This window comes from Castor canadensis, chromosome 2 (assembly GCF_047511655.1).
Source record: "Castor canadensis chromosome 2, mCasCan1.hap1v2, whole genome shotgun sequence".
In the NCBI taxonomy this organism is placed as follows: Eukaryota; Metazoa; Chordata; class Mammalia; order Rodentia; family Castoridae; genus Castor; species Castor canadensis.
In genome coordinates, this window is record NC_133387.1 from 17466690 (window position 1) to 17489050 (window position 22361).

A 22361-nucleotide genomic window follows, 5' to 3' on the forward strand; every position below is an offset into this window, starting at 1 on the left:
AATCAAAATTCCCATAGGCTTTTAGATAATTCTAAAATTTATGTAGAAAAACAAGAACAAGAGTAGTAAGGACTCCCAAAGAAGAAAGCTGGCAGCAGGGCTACCTTAACAGGTACCAAGACATATGATAAAGCAGTAGCAGGTAACATAGCATAATATTGACACAGGAATAAACAAGCTGACCAATGAAACAGAAAGAAGGCTCAGAAACAGACCAAAAAATATATATGGAAACTTGACATTGTAGAATATGAGGAAAAATGCATTTCAATAAATGTTCAATGAATGTTCCAAGACTAACTTCTTACCTTTAATGCCACTCAGAGATGGAGAACTTAATGATCCAAGCCTTGTATGCACATATGAATAATAAAATAAAAAAAAGAGATGGAGAACTTATATACTGTAACAATCACTCTTGAATAAACTTGGTATTAGTAGAAATGTTGAAGCAACACAAAGCCCAGGAATTGCCAACTATGCTCCAGGTTACAGGTCCTAGATGACTGGGACATACATACAAGATGATAACTATTTTCTATTGAATATTTGAATTGAAATCTTTTTGACAATCTATGGAACAAACCCACCTAAAAACTAGCATGTAGTCAGGTATCTGGGGAAGATTTTTTTCTTTCATCATCATTGCTAATATTCAAGATACTTTTTTCTTATAGTGCTTAAAGTGAGTAGAATCTTTGTGATTTAGCCCCTCCTTTTTTCTGAGCTGTCTCTGCACTCTGTATCGGTGTGTTTAGAAATAAGTTCTTCCTGACTTCTTGTTCTCTCTTCTCTGCCCATGTGTACAGTTCTGTGGCTTTCAGTACTCAAAGTGCCCATCAGAGTGAGAAATTTTCAAGTCTGAGCTTCCTTAGTCTCACCTCTGCTTGTGAGCCCATGTTCATTATTTTTTCACATCAAGTACACTGCACCTTTATAAAAGAACATTTTTTATTACACTAGGTAGTTTCCAGTCTCATGTTTCCTGTACTGTATTATCTTCTCTTTTTAAGGCGTGTTTAGTGACATGTCCAGTCATAAAGTTACTATGTGTCATGTCTGTTTTAGTGTACAGTCTACTTTCCACTTTCCGTGATAGTCCTTTATTTCATTAAAACAGGTGCTTTTTTTCCCCCAAAACCTTTGCTCTGTTCTAGGAAAGGAAGAGGAAGAAGGTGGATTTAGTAGTATTTTATTTAATTATAACATCACAACAACCCAATGTGATATAAGTTATCATCTTTTTTGCAGACGAGGACATTGAAGCTAAGAGACTTCAGTAATAGATCATATATTTAATAAGTGAGAGGTAGACTTCTACTCCAGTTACTTTAAACCCTGTATCTGTCATCTCATAGAAACCTTCTACATTCAACAAAAGCCTCATCCTCTACCTTATTCCTGTTGTTCCCTTTGTAGTAGTTGTAACTATTAGCAATAATTCATGTGTTTGTTCACTTTTTTATTATTTATTTGGTTTTTTTTCTGGAGATGGTAAGCTGAACATGTATAGGCAGACCATGTATGATTTTTTTGTTTTTGTACTTCTGTACAGTCAGAAATTAGTTTGAGCCTGGAACATAGTAGGTGCTGAATAAAAATATTGAGTACTGAATTGTCTGATTATGAAACCCTTTTTTTTTCTATTAAGTGTAGTTATTGAATGAGTTCTTTTCTTATTACCTGAAGTTGCAGTTAAGTCCTGAAGCTAAATATTCCACATTTGAAATTTTGAGAATGTCGGTGTTCAGCACAGGCACCTATTAGAAGTGCTGAGATCAGAAAATTATTCCACCAGCATCCTCATTCTACTCTCGTAAGTCAACATAAGGGGATGATGGGAAGCAAGAAGCTGCCGTACTTGGAGTATAATGATAGAATGAAAGTTTAGTTGTTTACCTCACTCTCTCTGCTTTTAGGGGTGAGGGAGGAGGGTTCATTGAGAATAATCATGAGTTACGTATGTCTTCAAAAAGGCATATGGACAACAGTCATTTAGAACATATGCATAGCTAGTGAGCTTGGCCACCACAATATCTGGCAGAATGAAAGAAACTGTGAAGGGACATCTTTGGTGGGAGGGTGCAGGGCAGAAATGGGGCATAGTTGGGGCTTGTTAAGTTCTTTGTTTTTCCCAGAAAGCTTGGAAGATTGCCATCAGATTTAGGTAGCTGATACTTTGGGGACTAGAAGTGCAGTCTTAGTAGTATCGTCATAAATTTGAAGGAGTTGAGGCAAGACGTGTGTGTGTGTGTGTGTGTGTGAATGTGGAATGATGCTTCTTTCCTGGGATCAGCTGGAAACCACGACAAGATCTTCAGCAGATTGTCAAAGCTAGGCCTGCTGTGTGGAATAATAAGCCCATGGTCAATAGGGCATGCTAAAGCCAGTGACAGCCTGGCATTGAGCTCAGCCTACCCTTGAGGCCGGCTAAGACCAATATTACTGTTAAAGTCACTTAGCTATATGAGAAGACAGGCTTTTCCCTCTTTGTTACCCGTAGCTAGAGGATCAGAACAGAGTGGATGGAGAGGTACAAATGACAGATGTAATTCTCTTCTCCCTGTCCCAACTCAAAGCCATTTATGCTACAGGTCTATTAGAAGAGAGGAGGATCTTTGAATCAGAAATGAGAATGGAATGAATACGATTAAAATGAATAGGATTGCGCAGTACAAATCAGATGAAATTATAGGAGTCATTACCTAGTAGGAAAGAAGGGCATCACATTGTATGATTGGGGAAATAGTTGTTGGACGGCAACTTTTTCATTCATAATCAAAGAAGTTGACACTCCACATTAGACTATTGCAATAATTATCTTCGAAAAGTCGGTAACTTAGGACTGGTTCTCAGGAGAAAATTGTTTTAAGTTGAGTATTTTAGCACTTCAGTTTGCCACCCACTCTTTAATTTCCTCTTCATGGTAACCACTGTGGTGTGAGACCTAGCATTTTATTTTAACAGTAACTCTAGGCCAAACTCACATTTCCTTTGTTGATCTGCATAATATTACATCTGTGTAGCTGTGATCTAATGTATTTAGAGAAGAAGGAAAAGGGAACATGTTAAGAATCTCAGCAATGAAGGGACCCCGGTGGTCTGTATCTTGGATTAAAAGAGCCATATACAGAAAGGAGAAAATAGAGGTATGAGCTAGTTTGGGTTAAAATTCATATATAAATGGAAATGTCCCAATGAAACACCATGTATAGCTATCTTAAATAAGCAAAAATGTCTTTTGTTTTCAAAAACAGAGAACAGGAAGTCAAAACAGGTCTTGTCTAGGAGTTGGCACTAGTGGGATGGGGGAAGGTATAGGAGAATGAAAGGAAAAGGCCTAGAAGGAGAAATATTGTGTACTCATGTATGAAAATGGAAAAATGACACCTGTCGAAACTATTCCAGGAATGGGGGAAGGAAGGATAAAGGAGAATGATGGATGGGGTGAATTTAACTACGATATATTGTAAGAACTTTTGTAAATGTCACAATGTACCTCCAGTACGACAATAATATGATAATAAAAAATCAATATTATGTGGATAGAAAAGTAAAAGTGGATAGAAAAAGTAAAGCAGCTATGTGAGTGTGTGTTATCAGCTTTCTGTTCCTGTAACATACCTGGGAGAATTAACTTATAAAGAGAAAAAGTTTACTTTGGGTCATAATTTGTTGGTTTCAATCCATGATCAATTGGTGCCCTTGCTTTGGGCCTATGGTAAGACAGAAATTCATGGCAGAAGGAGGTGATGAACAAACCCACTTACTTTATGACTGGAAAGCAAAGACGAGAGAGAAAGAAGGAGGAGCTGTGCGCCTTACTGGTACACCCTCAGTACTTGAAGCCTTCCCGCCCTACCGAGGCCTCACCTTTTAAAGTTCTACTACCTTCTTCTAGCACAAGTATGGGGAGCAAGCCTTTAATACCTGGGTTTTGGGGGGGACCTTTAATATCTAAATTATAGCAGGACACATTAATGAATTAGGCATTAGGCAATATAATGGATACTAGCCACTATTCTTTAACAAAGGGAATCTTTCTGAATCTTTGCTACTCTGTGTGCCAGTCCTATGATCAGAATTAGGATGGGCTTGTGTTGTAATACAACTTGCTTACTGCATGAAAGAGTGCAGCAAATATGCACCAAAAAAGTAGATAGGTTTCAAAATGGCTTCTTTGTGGGCTCATAAATAAAGGTGCTTATAAAATTGTTGCTTTGATCCTGAGTTATCTCCTTATTTCACAATCCATATTTTATTCCATGATTACATTGATTATCAGAGAAGTAAGGAACAAAGGAATTACTTTCTTGGGAATTGTCCTTCATTGCCCAATAACAATAGCTACCATTAAAAAATATTCACTCTTTGGGTAGCAGTCTACATGCTGTATTATTTCATATTTATAATTTTGATTCAGGGTTTTTTTATTGTTATGCTGGGTGGGGGTACGTTGTGGCATTTACAAAAGTTCTTGCAAAGTATCAAATATATCATACTTGAATTCATCCTCTCCACTGCTCTTCTTTGTCTTCCCCTCCCCCCATTCCTGGAATGGTTTCAACAGGTATCATTTTTGCATTTACATGTGTACATACATGTGTACACAGTTTTTGTGCTGTATTCACCCTCCTACCCCATTTTCCCCACCACCTTCTACCTTCCACTGGTGCTCCCATCCCCCACTGCCCTGGAGCAGGACCTGTTCCACTGTCTTGTTCCCCGATTTTGTAGAAGAAAAAAGATAAGAGAAAAAAAGAAAAAAAAAAGACATTTTTGCTTGTTTGAGATAAAGGCAGCTACATAGGGAGTTACCTTGTGATATTTCCATGTATACATGTATTATAACCCCAATTGGTTCATTTCTCTATTTTTCTTTATTCTTCCTTAGTCGATTGAGGGATATTTAAATACAAGTGAATGAGTTTCAACAAGGGTTCACAACTGTGTAACCCACACCTCTATCAAGATGTGGAACACTTTCACCTTCCAGGGATTTCACTTGTGTGCCTTCCCAGTCAAATCCCTTTCTTCTGCCAGCAGCCACTGTTCTTATTTTTACTACAATAGTTTAGCTTTTCCTGTTCTAGAACTTTATTTGTAAATACGAATGTGTCCTCTTTGTGTCCCATTTATTTCACTCAGAATAACGTTTCTGAGTTTCATCCGTGTTGTTGGAAATAGCTGTAGTTCATTTTTTTTAAATTCCTGAGTAGTATTTCAGTATATGGGCATATTTTCAGTGTATGAGTAGTATTTCAGTATATGACCATTATTTACTTTCGTCTATTCTATTGATGGACACTTGAATTGTTTTCTTTTTTTCCTTATTCATATGAAAGGCTGCCACGAATATTGACATACGTGTTTTTATTTATTTACTGTAAACATCTAGGAGAGGAATTGTTAAAGTCATAATGTATATATATGTTTAACTACATTAAAAACTGCCAAAAAGTTTTCCAAGTGGTTTACCATCCTATACATCTCCCAACAATGTATAACAGTTCTTGTTGTTCCAAATTCTTGCTAATACTTCGTGTTGCCTTTTTATTTCTAATGGCAAGAAACAAGATGAAAAGCTAAAGAAACCAAAAACCATGTGATACTGGGGGAAATGGATACTAAGACACCTCGAGACTAGAGAGCAGGTGAATGGTTGTCTTGGTGCAGTGAACCAAGATAATATAAAGCCAATTCAAGTCTCATGGATTTAGTGCATATTCCCCTACTGTCTAAAATAATATTTTCTCTGAGATGATTGAGCAAATTTATAGAACTTTCTTTTGTGAACTGTTAATGTACAAGTTATTTCTTCATTTTTGATAGATCGTTGTGCTCGATGTGGAATCTTTTGTTGCAAATTTTTTGTTTTGTTTTGTTTTTCTTTCAGAACTTCTAATATAACATCAAACATCCTTCTGGACTGCATGTTTTTTTATCACAAGTCAGCTTTTAATCTTATGAAGAATCCCTTGCATGTGAAGATTCATTTACTTCATGTTGCTTTTAAGATTTTATCTATATATCTAACTTTTAAGACTTTGACTATGATGTTTCTATATGCAGAGCTCTTTGAGTTTATCCTTCTTGGCTTATTGAACTTCTATTTTTTGGTTTTTTGGTGGTGCTGGGGTTTGAACTAGGAGCCTTGTGCTTGCTAGGCAGCTCCCTACCACTTGAGCCATACCCTCAGTCCTTTTTGCTTTAGTAGTTTTTCAGATAAGGTCCTGTGTTTTTGGCTTAGCTGTGCTTGGACTTCAGCCTTGGTACCTGAGGCTGGGACCACAGGTCCTGGCTTACTGACTGAGTTAGGGTCTTGCTAACTTTTTGCCTGGGCTGGCTTTGAACCATGATCCTCCCCAAGTTCCACTACCTGAGTAGCTAGGATTATTGTCGAACTTCTTGAATGTATAGACTAATGCCTTTGAAAAGTCAGGATTGAATTTTTGTCATCATTTCTTTGTATTTTTTTCTGCATTTTTCTCTCTCTCCCTCTGTTTTCTGGGGTACCCATTATGAATATGCTATATGCTTGATGGTGTCCCACAGATCTGTGAGGAGTTGCTTCTTTGTCTTTAGTCTTTGATCTTACTGTTCCTAAAACTGCACTTGAAGATATGATAATTAATCCTGTCTTCAAGTTTGCTGATTCATTCAACTGCCACCTTAGATCTGTCATCATACACCTATAGTGAATTTTTACTTTATTTGTGGTACCTTCAATTCCAGAATTTCTATTTGGTTCTTTTTAAATATTCCTGTCATTTTACTGATAGTCTGTATTTGGTAAGTGATTGTTCTAATGGTGCTTTAAGTTCCTTAGCCATACTTAATATAGGTGATTCACTTGTTCAAATGTCCTGTCTCCCTTAGGGACAGTTTCTATCAACCCCCCCCTTTCCTGTGTGTTTCCTGTCTTTTATTTTCTTGTTTCTTTTCATGTCTCATGAAATTTTATTTAAAATAGGACATTTGACCCCTAGAGAACTTAGTAGGGTTGCCCGTGTGATTAAAAAGTTTGAAAAATGAGACATGTGAGAAGAGGTTAATAAGCGTGGACTTCTTTCACCTGTTAAGAGAGAAGTTTGGGACTTACACTGGCTTTTTACGAATCTTTTCATGTGCTCTTGGTTTCTTTAGCTTTATAGTCCTGAGACCGGGTAGTGTCTTGTTCCATAATCCTAATTTATTTTATTTTTTATTTTTAGCAGTACTGGAGCTTGAACTCAGGGCCTTGTGCTTGCTAGGCAGGCACTTTACCCCTTGCCCTTTTTGTTTTAGGTTATTTTTCAGAAAGGGTCTTGCTTTTTGTTCAGGCTGGCCTGGTACTACAGTTCTGATAACTTTAATCACAGGCATGTACTTCTGCGACCAGCTTACTGTTTGAGATGGGGGAGTCTCACTAACCTTTTGCCTGGGCTAGCCTGAACTGCAATCCTCCTGTCTTCCACCTCTCAGGTAGTTGGGATTACAGGTGTGAGTTTCTGTGCCATGCCTCATAACCCTACTTTTTTTGTGTGTGTGAGAAGAGCAGTATCCCATAATGTTTTTGCAAATCTTCTAAATTTCTGGCTTAACAGAAGATGTCTAAGTATTTTTTCATCATTATATTTCATGTATATATGTGAAGCTCACCAACCATATTCCCTTACCTTCATCTGCTTTGTTCATGAACTCTTCCCCTCCCCCAAGTACCCGCCCCATACCCAATTTACAGTCTGTCTTTCATTTTTAATTCCAAGGTCCATGTTCAGAGGGGCTTCTCCCTACTTTTAGAGTAGTTCCCTTGTTAAAGTATCTTCATCTGAGTTATCTGGGCTTAACTCTGTTCTGCCAGGACCCTCCCCTCACTAATGCAAATTGCCTGCATCTCCTCAACATCGAGGTGTGCTCTGAGTCTCGCTGTCAGCCTAGCCATTGTGCCTAGGGCTTACCTCAAAGTAGATGGGTAGGTCTCTGCCTATAACCACAAACTTCCCCATTTACATTTATGATATTATGGATTATGGCTTAGGAATATTATTTTAACTACTTTGAATGTCATTTGACTCCGTTCCTGTGGATCACATAGGTTTTTCCATTTTTATGAGCCCCTTATTCGAACACAGATGTCCTTACAAGGGACATACTGCTTTCAGCTAACAAAATTATGTTGGGTTTCTATTCAGAATGCTATCAGTTGAGCAAGATTATCGTGTGACAACATAGTGTGAAGGTGTGCTGGTATGGAAATGGGAGAAAGGATTCTAAAAATAAACTTTTCTTGGTGATAGTTTCAATGGGACCAGCCTTGTAAAACTAAATCCTTTCTCCTAAAATTTCTATGAAGTCCCAAAGGGATAGGGTTGTTAAGATTATTTCTGTTCCCAGGCTAATGGTTTTCCTAAATTTGTTCAATTTTGGATTTTCTTTCTATCTCCGTTGGCCAATCAATTCTGCACTCACTGACCTCCATGTAACATTCAACCCTCCTTCACTTTCCACTTTCATGGAGCCTCGCTGCTTTTGAAACAAAGAGTCGACTTCCCTGAGGATGTAAGCAGGAGGAGGTGAAGTTGGCATTTCTATCACAGCAACCCAACTTCCAGCTGAACATTAGCTGTGTTCTTTAAATGTTGTCATCCTCTCTACCAGGTTCTTTTACTAGGGCCCAAATGTTTATGTCCCCCCTTCACACACACACCTAAGTTCTTGTGTCAAAACCCTAACCCTAAAGTGATGGTGTTAGAAGATGGTGCCATTGAGAGGTGATCAGTTCACGAGGGTAGTGCTCATGAATGGAATTAGTGCCTTGTAAATGAGGCGCGGGGGAGCTTGTTTGCCCCTTTGCCACATGAGGACTCAGTGAGAACATGCTTGCTCCGAGCCACAAAGAAGGGCCTCACCAGATGCTGAATCTGCTGGTGCCTTGATCTTGGACTTCCCAGACTCCAAAATTGTGAGAAATAAATTTCTGTTGCTTATAAGCAACTCAATTTTTGGTATTTTGTTATAGCAGCTGGAGTGGGTGCAGACAGCATTCCACTGGACACTTCAATCCATTGCATGATCTTACTTTGTACCATCTTTGGATCCTTTTCTCTCTCCTGTTTCTGTGGACCTCTGCCATCATTTGGCCTTTCAGAGTGAATACAGAGTAATGAAGCCTTTGGTGCCAGATATCTGGGTGCCAATTACACTTATCCCTAATTAGCTCTAGTTCTTACATAGGTGACTTTAACTTTCTGTTGTTATTTTCTTGTTTTCCAGACAGGACATCACTCTGTAACAGCCCAGGCTGGCCTTGAACTCTCAATTCTCCTGCCTCACCCTTCTGAGTGCTGGGATTATAGGGTACACTACCACTCCCAGCAGGACTTAAACTTTCTAATGACAGTTGTCCTAGCTGTGAACTGGGCATCATGCAGTGATTCATTTTATACATGTGTCATGAGTATTAGAAGTATGCTGGGTTGGCTCTTTGCATGCCTTCTCAGGACCAAGGGATTTACTTTCTTAAGATGCCTGCAGTGTTTACTGCTGATGGTCTACCACTGAGACCCTTTCCAAGTATTGCCCCAACATAAGAGAATCTCTTGCTCATGGCTCACCTTTCCTCAGGGACTGCCCATACCCAAAGACTGGTTGATGTGAGGCTCAAAGTCTTGTGCCTTTGTGTCAGATAGGGACAATTCTGAAGGGCCATTCCAGCTCTAGCACCTCTGTGAAGTCCACTGCGGCTTCTGTCACAACTGCATCACTGCCTCAGCTTCTCTGTCTGCCAGCCTTGCTTCACTTGCTCCCTGACAAGCATTCTCCAGTGACCCTGACAATTTCTGTCTCAGTGTCTGTTTCTAACCTTAGAGAAGGTGGTTAAAAGAATATCCAGTGCATCCCAATGCCCGAACAGTGTTACTATCATTCTGTGGAGGGAAAGATTTATTTCAAGGGATTCTCCAAAATATTCCATATATATGCACGCACACATGCATATAGGAAATTCTAAGTCATAACTTGAACCATGTACAGTGAAAACAAAATCATCCCAGATTTTGACATAGGAAAAATGGCATTATTTCATTTTTTTGTGTTACCTTACTGGACCATATTCGAATTAGTCTGCTCCAAGAAAACCGAGACTTCTTTAGTTATTGACTCTCATCTGACACTCTGGGGTGTGGTAACTTTGTTGTCTTTGTATATTTGAATATTAATCCAAAACTGATAAAGGTGCTGATAGTTTTATTCCTGTGCAGAGCTGAAGTGTCGTGCTTTTATAGAGAAAAGAGAAGTTAATGCCACAGAAGGTAAATCACTCTTCTAATTTAGCAGTCATTTCTTTCCAGTTAGAAATCTCAATTTCTTATTGATATTTTGAATTTTCATTTTTCTTCTGTACAAATTACTTCATTAATGAGTTATATAAAACTTGTCAGATTCTCCCTATTTGTATGAGAATGATGTTTTTAAATACTGGGTTTCCTCAGAATGTGTTTCTGTTTAAGTATGATTGTCTTCTGAAGTTTCAGGGGGCAGTAGGCGGAGAGAAGCCAACATTTTGAATTTAGCCAAACCCCGTCATACAAAATCCAGACTTTGGGTCTAGTTTTCAAGTATGTGTACTTGTTCAAGCTGCCATTATCAAGCTCCGAACACCGAGTAGCTTAAACAGCAGAAATTTGTTTCACAGTTCTGGAGGTTCCAAGTCTGAGATCAAAGTGTTAGCAAGGTTGGTTCCTTCTGAGGTCTGTGAGGGAGAATTTAACTCATACCCTTCCTCTAGCTGCTAGGATTTGCTAGTACTCTTTGACTTTCCTTGTCATGTAACTATCACTTTGATCTCTGCCTTCATCTTCAGATGGTTTTCTCCCTAGTGTCTCTGTCCAAATTTTCACTTTTTATGAAGATGCCAGTCATATTGGATCAGAGGTCCATCCTAAAGACCACATTTTAACTTCACTGCCTCTTTAGAGACCTTATTTTTAAACAATGCTAGAGTCTGAGGTACTGGGGATTGGGACTTCAAAATACGAATTTGGGGAGAACCCAGTTCAACCCATTATTCAACCCATGATTAGTTGTTTTCTCCTCCAAGGATTACTTTATTACTTTTTCATTCAAATAATACCTTAAAGAGAAAATGTCATTAATTCCTGAGAGAATCGGAGTTAAGAAATACTACTTCATTTTAAGATGAGATTTATTGCCAAGTCCTACACCAACCTCATACCTGTATCACTTTGAGGATGTGGTTATGATGAATTATACTTGGGTAATTAATCCTGTCTAACAGAAGAGTTTTCAAGTTCTGAGGCATATTTAACAGCCAGTTCATTTTTATAGATTAAGCAAAGGGTGCTTAAGGGTTGAGGGTGCTCTCTAATTTTGCATTAGGAAGGCAAAATTAGGGGAGTTAGGGGAGAAGAAAAATTCCCTAACCAGAAGAATCTTCTGTTTGAATAACCCCTTTGAATTGCCTGACATATAGCGGAAGCTTGTCTAATGTTTACTGAATGAATAAAAGTGTCCAGGAAGGGAATGTAGAATATTTGAGAGAAATCAAAAAAGCACATATTTATTTAGAGATCTGTCATGTACCTATTTTTGACTAGATGCCATGGGAGTTTCTGATACGAATAGTAGAAGCAGCATTTGTTGTGGTTTCTGTGTGCCAAGCAACATTTGTAAGTGTGAACACTCTGGTGTCAAATACCTGGATTCAGATTTACTTGGATCGCTTCCTATGTATGTGAATTTGGACATGTAGCCTAACTGTTCTGTGTTATATTTTTAAAATTAATTATAAAATAAGGATAATAATAATCATAAGTACCTGCCCATTGTTGTAAAAGAAACGTAAGGTGTGTAAAAGGATCCAGTGCCTGGCTAAATGTGTTTCTACTGGAATGTAAGCTTCGCCAAGGCAGTGATTTGTGTCTGTTTTGTTCATTCACATATCTACATGTCTACAACAGACTTGGCATAAAATAGACATTTGGTAATACATTATTGAATGAATGAATGTATTTCGATGTGGAAATGCGTGGGGGAGTCACTTTAGGAAACATAATGAAGTAGCAAAGGCCTTGAACATCTGTGTGTAGCAGTGGTTGTCAGCTCAGGATACACAATAGAAATGTCTAGAAGGGGGCTGGAGGCATGGCTCAAATGCCTTAAAATAAAAAAAAAAGGGTAAGAAATGTCTGGGTGACTTTTTTTTTATGCTAGGGATCAAATCTATTGGAGAAGCACTATGAAAGTAAAAATAGTATACAGGTATATTGTATTGAAGATTTAATATAAAAAGTGATTTTCTGAATGACTTGTCACACCTTAGGGAACTAAACAAAACCCTTGTTTTGACAGTAATTATAGTCTTGAAAATGTTCATGTACATTAAAATTGTTAGAAACAATTTATTTCATATGTAGCATGGGGTAAGATTAGTTTGTTCCCCTACATAAATTTCTGTTGGGATATTTGGAATTCATGTGAGGCTTGGGACAATTATTTTTTATTGAGTGGCCTATCCTTAGCATCTTAGGCCCTTTGTCTAGGTTGACCAAGAAGGATTACAGGCTCCTTTGGATAAAAGCATCTAGTACCTATGTAACATGAAGAAAACCATACCAGCATGCACTCAGTGAGTAAGATGTCTCTTGAGGCATTTGGGGAATTAAACCAAGGTACACAAATGACTTTTTAGACAGCCAGTGCCTTTTCTAGAACAATGAGAGGAGTTTGTCAGTATCTAACCTGTCAGTCTTTTGGAGGAGTCCTGGCTTTGAGTCCTCCTGATTCTCCAGTGCTTTTCTACATAGGAAGCAGAATCCTTTCTGTTCTCAGGTGTAGGATCATTGGAGAGGGCAATGGCAGGACGGGAACGGGTTGAATACAGAAACCATAGAAAGTTAGAGTCAGAGTGGAACCAGAGGGAATTGAGAGCAATTTATAAAATGGATCACTAGAGGGTGTCCTGCCTAAATAACCTTATTTACATGTTTTCCTGTGCGTTTTTAAAGATTCTTTGTAAAGAGTATACATGTGGCATATTCTTGGGGTGATACATTTTAAAACTATTAATGCTATCATATATCTTTTACAAGTGTGGTAACAATGGGATTCTATTTTAATGTTGATCACACAAAGCCATTTGGTGTTTTCTAGGCTTCTTAACACTGGATTCTACCTCATTTGCATTTATTTTTAAAGAGCTGCTTTGAAGGATTTCTGACCCTCTCAGGAAAGACTATCACTGAAATGTAAGGCCTGGGGCATAATTCAAAGCATCCTAATCAGATTTCTCAAGTCTTGATATAATCAGCAAGCTGTTTTGCTTAGCTTTTCAGTCAAGTTCATTCATTAACTCAGAAAGCATTTATTGAATATACCACTGTGTCTACCCCTGGGCTAGAACATAATAAAATTAGTAGATGAATTGAGCCCTGTCCTTTAGGAGTTTATAGTCTTATTGAATAGAGTGAGGGAAATAATAGAACGCTATTGAAAATGCGTGGTGGCTTTTGTACTTTAAGTATGTTAGAGGTCTTTCATGTCAGGTAATTGACACTAACTGTGACTTTATACTCTTGAAACTGCATTATAGGATATTTTCTTTTCATATCTATTTCACAGTTTATATCACAGTTCTTTTCAGAGATGATTCTGTGATTATAGTCATTCCCTACAAAGTGTTGTGAAATTAATAGAAAGAATTGTTGGCATTTCACAGCTTTGCTGACTGCGGGGTTGAGAAGATTCTAAGCAGAAGACAAGAATGAGAAGTTGAAATTTCATTGACTTTTTTATTAGAGTCAATTGAAGCATAAAACCACTGCCTCCCCTCCAACTGCACATCAAGTTCTGCCAGACTGAAATGTCATCTTCTACAACCAAGATAAATTTAAATAGAAAAATAACATACACTAATTTTATTTGAGGCCTGAGATATAATGAAATTACTTTCTTATTTTGGAAGAAAATGTGTATTTATGTATAAATTATTGGAAGAAAAGATTTCCCCCCATGGTTATTTAGAAGAATGGAAATCTGTCATCAGAAGCTACTTCCCGTGCCCTGGTAGCACCTAAATATTTTTTTCCCATTCTCTTCCCATTGTCCTTTTATGAGACCCACTTACAGACTGGTAGCCACTTTGATTACTATTTTTCCTCCTAATTAATATTTATATGTGCAGTTGATACACAATTTTCTTCTATTAATGTTGTTATAATATTGATCTTAAATTTGCATCCACAATGAGGAATAAATGAACAACCAGAGACTTTACTTAATTGCTTCTATTCAGAGGCTAAAAAAGATTTGACTGTAATTTCATTGAGTGATAAAGGTTTATAGCCATATTGATCTTTTATGGCACACACATCCCTTGCATCCTTACTTGATTATTTGAGCATTTAACCCCTCCTGGCAGTCCTAGTTAGGGAAAACAGTAAGGTTATGGTGGTCAGAGTCTACAAGTTCTGATGAGCTAAACTCATTTATCCTATGGTTTCTACTGGTCCCTGACAGTATAATTTCACTTCTTCCCTTTTTCCTGTTTTTCTTTTCTTTTCCTGCTCCTTCCTCAGTCTTTCTTCTCTCTTGCTTCTTCCTCCTACCTTCTTTCTTCCTCTTTCTTATGATCACAACTGTTTGGGAAAGTTCATGAAAAGATGAAAGATTTGTGTTTTTCTCATTAACTTGAAATTTAGGAGTTCTTCCGTCATTCTAAGGCTTTGTGTTTGAAGACTGGTGTGTGTGCGTGTGCGTGTGTGTTCTAGGGGATCAAACTATGGCATTTTGTTTTCATTAAACATTTAAATCTGGGTTGTGAAGACTGTTGGGGACCCGAAGGTGGAACCTATAGTTTCTGACTCCACAGTGATCTGCTTTTCTTTTGATGAAAGCTGGCTCAGTCACCAGAGCCCTGCAGAGCCAAAAATCCTAATGAAAAAAGTGAAGTACTTTCAACTCAGGTGGAGGAAAATCTTTGTGGGCAAAGAATCACCATGTAAGAATCTTCTCATGTTCCTTTCTCACTGCTCAGTGATATGGAATATACTTTGGTGTGAGGGGCCAAAATTGATGTTGCTAATTATTTGCCTTGGAGAAAGTGAGGAAAGGGAACACTGTGTCATTGGACTGTCTTCATTAAAGTCCTCCATACTTGTAAAAATTCTCTGGGGGATTATATAAAGCAAGTACATTGCCTGCTGCCCTGTGGGAGCTTTTGAAACTAGGCTATTGCACACTTGATATATTCCAACTATTGAAGACTTATCCAATACTGCTGGAACTTCCTGGGTAGGAATATAAAACACCAAAACAAAACAAAACAAAACAGAGGGCTGGTCACTTGCTGAGCTCCTGATGAATGATAAACTTGGTAAGTGATTAACAGTTGCACGGTTGTGCATTCTTTATTGGATTCTACTCAACCTTTCCTCGAGTTTGGAGGCTACTGTTCATCTTGTTCAACTTCAGAAATTTCATTTCTGGATGAAGTGTGTGGAAGTCAATGATTATGCAGAGAGAGATCACCTGTCTTTTAGGGTCCAACAAGCTTTTACATTCTGTTCTTACCCCTTTCCTTTCTGGGGCTAGTGCCTTTTCCTTCAGAGGCTCCATCATGATGACATTCATCATAGATCCAGTGGTCACTGCTTTCCTCCTCTTCTTCTGCTGTCTGTAGCCTTGTAGCTCTGTGTAGTGGGCAGGTGAAGGAGCCTAGGTTCTGGGTTCCAGGGTGTCTGCAGGTTTAGCAGAGATGGCTGTTTCTTATTGCAATGTTCCTGTCATGTGAGACCAGTGCAGAGAGCCAGCTGGAGGAAGAGCACAGCGTGAAATTGCAGCTGTCTTCCTCCAGAGCTCACTTTTGATGGTCCTTGGTAAGTTCTTGTTCCCCCACCTGTCCAAAGGTACTTGCCCTTTGGGGCATACCTTAACACACAGCAGGAAACACTTTGGGGGCCTGTGTGAATGCAAATTCCTGGGCCTCACCTCAATCTGATTAAGGAGTCAGGGCAGCAGCCTCCCAAGATCCACCTGATTCTAATTCAGGTGTTTCCTAGAGCACACTTGGATAGCACTGTCCATGGAAAGCCCCTCTCCCTTCCAGGAAGCTACTAGTTAATCCGCAGGACTTTAGCTATATCTAAACACGTGACATTTTTGATGGCTATTGAAAAATTGAACTTCTGTTATTCCTGACAACACCACAGATCTCCCTGCATATCTGTTTTCTTCCATTTTCTTGCTTTCTTATTCTTCCTGTGATATTCCCACCTGTACTCCCTTTGTTTAGCAATGGTCATAATTGCTTTGCTGAAGCAATTTCTCATATTTCTTATCTTTGCAGACCAAGGTTGAAGCTTTCTCAGCCTCTCCTGATTCATTCTCTCCTTTGTGACCTGAATTCTGTTATGTTCCATTTAATAAATCTAGAATCTAATGCATATACATAATACTTTTCTTTTCCTTACTGTGGGTCTTGGTAAGATGTTGCTTTTTTAGCATGTGTGATTTCATAACAGATCCAAATCAGTCTTTTTTTTTCCCATTGAGAACCTGCAGCTGGGTGGTCCTCTTTAAGGGTGAAAAGGATGCTCTTGAGAGAAGAGGACTGAGAGTGGACTTGCAGCTGTAACCAGCTTCAACAGAAGGCCTCATGAGTCTGCTTTTCTTGCTTTTAGTCTCTGGCAACATTGAACTCAAACATTCTCCAAGTATTTCAGCTGCTCAGACCGTCGGTCTTTTTCTGTAACTAGAGAGGCCACCATTCCTGCCTTCTTCCCTGAACAGGGCTGACACTTTAGCTTCTGGTTCTGAAGCACTGTCTCCTCACAGTGGTCTCTCAAGCCAAGCTCCCTGTCTTTTGGGACTTGTTACCCTCTGTCTTTAGTGAGATGCGTTCCAACACAATCGTAAAGGGTTTCAGATATGGAAGCCCAATTCATACATTGTTTCTGCATTGCAGGGAATTTTGAGCTCTGTATTACATTCTGATGTTGGTTTTTCTTTGTGTTTTTTTTTTTCTTCTTGCTACAGGAAAGCAATCTCCCGGGCAGGCCTCCAGCACCTGGCTCCCGCACATCCTCTCAGCCTTCCTGTGGCAAATGGTCCAGCGAAGGAGCCCAGAGCGACTCTGGACTGGAGTGTAGGTGTCAGCTTTTTCACTTCAGCATAATTTCAGTTGCATGCTGTACTTTTTTAATTCTCAGGATTCTTACAGCTATATGAAAAACTGACTTGATAACTTTCAATACTGGTCATTGACCAATCCTTAGATGTCTAAGCCACAGCTCCATTTCTAAACTTCTAGGAACATAGCTCCTATGTATGAAGTCAAATGTGTTCAAGATTAAAATAAAAACTTCCCTAATTATTTGAAGCTCTATTTCCTGGCTTTTCAGCTGTGAAATAAAAAGTATCTTATGCGTATGATTGATTGATTGATTTTCTGCAGTGCTAGGGATCCATCCCAGCAAACCCAGGGTCTTGCATTCTACCACAGCTACACCTCCTGCTCTGCGTTATTGTTTTTGCCAGGTTGATGGTTATACCACAAATGCAGCTGATCCTTAGAGATATCGTGGAATCTAAGTTTGACTTCATTGAACTTCCTTTCCTAAGTCAAGCTGGCTTTCTTGGAGTGCCATTTTTTTCTGATAGAAGATGACCTCACTTTGCATTTCAGCCACCACATGTCCTCCTATTGGTGGTTCTTCCCCTGCTCCCAAGCCAAAGATGGGACTTTCAGCAGTGGGTTGGATATATTAGCCAGTGTTAACATTTTAACCAAGACAACCCCACACAAGAGTGCAGGCTGAATTCTTAAGTAAATAAAACAGTCTTCAGTAGTCAAGCTCTTGGTTGATGATATCTGTAACTGTGGAATGAAAAGCTTTTCTCCTTCTTGAAGCAGTGTAAGTGACAAAATCAAATATGGAAGGGCTGCTCTGAAATTCATCCACCCTGTCTTGATGATAAACCTTGCTTAGCAGAAGAGATGGATAATCCCATGTTCTTTTTCTGTTTTTTGGAAGAGAATGGTAAGGTGGAGGAAAGGGAGAGTTTAAAAAAATTTTTTTTAACTTATTAAAAACATAAAAATCATATATGTTTAAGGGTACCATATGATATTTTATTACATATGTACATTATGTAATATTTAAATCAGGGCAGGCAAATCTACTTAAATATTTATTATTTATTTATGGTAAAACATTCAAGGTCGTTTCTTCTAGCTTTTTGAAAAAAAAAAAAGTGCAGTATATTATTACTGTCTATGGCCACCCTATTGTGAAATAGCACCCAAGGACTTCTTTTTTTTTTTCATCTTCAGAACTGTTTCTAATCTTTATTATTTTTTTTTTTCATTTTTCTTTTATTATTCATATGTGCATACAAGGCTTGGTTCATTTCTCCCCCCTGCCCCCACCCCCTCCCTTACCACCCACTCCGCCCCCTCCCTCTCCCCCCCCTCAATACTCAAGCAGAAACTATTTTGCCCTTATTTCTTATTTTGTTGTAGAGAGAGTATAAGCAATAATAGGAAGGAACAAGGGTTTTTGCTGGTTGAGATAAGGATAGCTATACAGGGCATTGACTCACATTGATTTCCTGTGCGTGGGTGTTACCTTCTAGGTTAATTCTTTTTGATCTAACCTTTTCTCTAGTTCCTGGTCCCCTTTTCCTATTGGCCTCAGTTGCTTTAAGGTATCTGCTTTAGTTTCTCTGCGTTAAGGGCAACAAATGCTAGCTAGTTTTTTAGGTGTCTTACCTATCCTCACCCCTCCGTTGTGTGCTCTCGCTTTTATCACGTGCTCATAGTCCAATCCCCTTGTTGTGTTTGCCCTTGATCTAATGTCCACATATGAGGGAGAACATACGATTTTTGGTCTTTTGGGCCAGGCTAACCTCACTCAGAATGATGTTCTCCAATTCCATCCATTTACCAGCGAATGATAACATTTCGTTCTTCTTCATGGCTGCATAAAATTCCATTGTGTATAGATACCACATTTTCTTAATCCATTCGTCAGTGCTGGGGCATCTTGGCTGTTTCCATAACTTGGCTATTGTGAATAGTGCCGCAATAAACATGGGTGTGCAGGTGCCTCTGGAGTAACAGTCTTGCACCCAAGGACTTCTTAAGCCTATCTCACTATAGCTTACAACCCATTGGTTGTCTTTTTTCCATCTGTCCTTCCTCCACGCCCCAAGCCCCCGCTTTACCATCCTCTGGTAACCACGATTCTAGTCTTAACTTCTATGAGATAAACTTTTTTTATAGTCTACAGATGAGTAAGATTACATGATATGTGTTTTTCTGTGCCTGGCTTATATGACTTAACATAATGATCTCTATTATCATCCATGCTGTTGCAAGTGACAGGATTTCATTCATTTTTATGCATGAATACTACTCCATTGTGTATTCGTACCTCATTTTCTTGATCCACTCATCAGCTGACGAATACTTGGGTTGTTTTCATCTCTCGGCTGCTGTGAATAGTACTGCAATGAGCATAGGAGTGTAGATGACTCTTTGTCATAGACTTCGTTTCCTTTGGATATATACACAGGAGTGAAATTGCTGGATCATATGGTAGTTCTGTTTTTAATTTTTTGAGGAATATCCATGCTGTTTTCCATAATGGTGGTACTAATTTACATTCCCAGTGACAGTGTACAAGGATTCTCTTTTCTCTATTTCCTCACCAGAACTTGTTATCTTTTGTGGGTTTTTTTTGGGGGGGTGGTGGGGAGCAGGGAGTGGACTAAGGTTTGAATTCAGTCTTTACTTCAAGTACTCTACTGCTTGAGCCATACCTCTAGCCCTTTTTTCTTGCTTATTTTGGAAATAGGGTCTTACTTTTTTTGTGCTTAGCCTGGCTTGAACTTTAATGCTCCTCTTGTAGGCCTCCCACCAGAGCTAGGATGACAGGCACACATCACCACGCCCAGCTTTTTTTTCCATTGAGATGTGATCTCGTGAACTTTTTTGACCCGTCTAGCCTCAAACCTCTATCTCAGCCTCTCCAATCTCAGCCTTCCAAGTAGCGAGGATAATATGTGTGAGCCACTGGTGCCTGGGTCTCTTTTGTCTTTTTGATAAGAGCCATTTTTATTGAAGTGCTATCTCATTGTAATTTTGGTTTGCATTTCCCTGATGATTAGTTGTGATGAACAGTTTTTCACGTAATATCTCTTGACCATTTTATATGTCTTCTTTTAAAAAATGTCCATTTGGGTCTATTGCTCATTTAAAAACATTGGGTTATTTGTTTGTTTGCCATTGAGTTTTTTTGGGTTCCTCATTTGTTCTGGATATTAACGTCTTGTCAGATGCATAGTTTGAAAAGTTTCTCCCATTCTACAGCTTGTCCATTTACTCTTGTCCACACTCTGTTGATTGTTTCTTTTGCTGTGAAGAAGCTTTTTAGTTTTATGTAAAGCCATTGTCTATTTTTGTTTTGGTTTCCTGTGCTTTTGGGGTCTTCTCTAGAAAATCCTTGCCCATTCCAATATCCTGTAGTATTTTCCCTGCTTTCTTCTAGTAGTTTTTATAGTTTCAGGTCTTGCTTTTTAAGTCTTTAGTGCATTTAGAGCTGATGTTTCTGCATGAGGATATCCAATTTTCCTTTTATTGAAAAAGTGGTCATTTCTCCAGTACTTATTCTTAGAATGTTTGTTGAAATCAGTTGGATGTAAATATATTTTTAAAGCCCATATGGCGTGATTGCTATTTCTCCCCAACACACACTTAGCTTTTTTTTTTTTTCTCAAGACATGGTGTCACCACATAGCTCATGCTGGGATTGAACTCTCAATCCCCCTGCCTCTGCCTCATGAATACTAGGACTACTAGTGTGCCCTACCATGCCTGTTTCTCACTTATTAACATTCTTATTTGACATTCTGAATATATATCAATATAACTGCTGCCCACATTCATGAAATACCTGAATGTAAAACACTGACTGCAGTCAGTATCACATGAGTGTGTTGAATTGGTGTCTGGAAAATGAACCCTTCTTGGACTTTCCTTTTATGTTAGGAAAATATTATAATTTATAGAATACAGTTATATCATAATACAGTTTGGAATATAAACAGTAGTTATAGTGGAGTATAGTTCATAATTACACCTACTAAAGTCTATACAGTAAATATATTTAACCCATAGCACAGGTTAAACCAGTATTTACATAATTTAAAAGAATTAAATATATAGACAGAGGGATGAGTATGGACCAGTGATAAGACTGTTATGAATGAAGTGCCCCCAAAAAGTTAGTTTAATATTCATAATGTGCCAAACACGCTTCTGATCTAAAGTGGCAGGACCCTACTTGAGATATAAATTCTAATGAGGGTTAGTTTAAATCGTTTAGTTCCGGACACTCATGAAATTCTTTCTTTGCTCCTTGCATGGTATTAGCCAAGTCACTTGATTCTCAATCTCTACATCCTCATTTGTAGGTAAGGATCATTGTGGCCCCTCCCACTGAGGACTTCTCTTAGGTATTGTTAGGATCAAGTGTGACAGTGGGAAGGCTTTTTCAAAAGTGCATCAGTCTGTAGTTCTATTTGTTCAAAAATAAAGTAATCAATGAATTCATTAATTCATCAAACGTTTGCTGAGTATCTGATTTGTTCTAGCACCTGTGGGGTTTCCTTGGGATCATGAGGTGAAGAAGGTACAGTTTCTTTAAGGAGCTTGGAATCCAGTGGGCAAAAAAGAAATCAACAGCTAGAACACAGCATGGTGATCCCTAGGGCAGAGTGATTGTGGGGTAGGGGGAGAGGAGCAGGACACTACAATGTGAGAAAGGACTTTCCATCTCCAGTTGATGTTGTTAACAAATGCTTTTAATAAGTGTCTTGGTTGAGCCAGAGTTTGACTAGAAGGTGTTATTTTCTGATTCCTGTAGAGAGGTATATACTCTAGTGTTCAGCAAAATGATATTTTTTGGCTAGGAGTGGGAGGCTGTAATACAGAGGGGGCAAGAACAAATAAGAATTCAGGGTGAGTTTGTATGTGGTGGTTTTTAATTCTTCCCCTCCAATCTTCCTCTTTGATTGTGGGCATTGTGTCATGGCAGTCTGTTGAAATTAGGGCAAGGCAAGAAAGTCTTTGAGAACATTCACCAATGGAGGAAAATGGAAAGCCCAAGGGAACTCCATATGAGGGCTTCTTGAGGGATCTGATGTGTAAGGAGTGATGAGATGATCTCTGAAAAAAATATATTTGTGGGGTAAAATTGGTGTTAGCAAACAGAAGCCAAGCCATGAACAGTGTGATACTTCCTTATTATAGTCATGTGAAACTTTTGTTTCAGAAGAGGAAGAAGCAGACTGTTAAAAAT

At 38.6% G+C, this 22361-nt stretch overlaps 1 protein-coding gene across 8 annotated transcripts in view; it reads left to right on the plus strand.

Moving 5' to 3' along the window:
- Dgki (diacylglycerol kinase iota) overlaps positions 1-22361 on the plus strand; it is a 444865-nt gene that overhangs the window by 117366 nt on the left and 305138 nt on the right. For all 8 annotated transcript variants that reach the window (XM_074062275.1, XM_074062281.1, XM_074062290.1 and 5 more), the window contains exon 2: positions 17035-17143. In XM_074062275.1, the coding sequence (XP_073918376.1) occupies positions 17035-17143 (109 nt within the window). The remainder of the gene's footprint in view (positions 1-17034; positions 17144-22361) is intronic.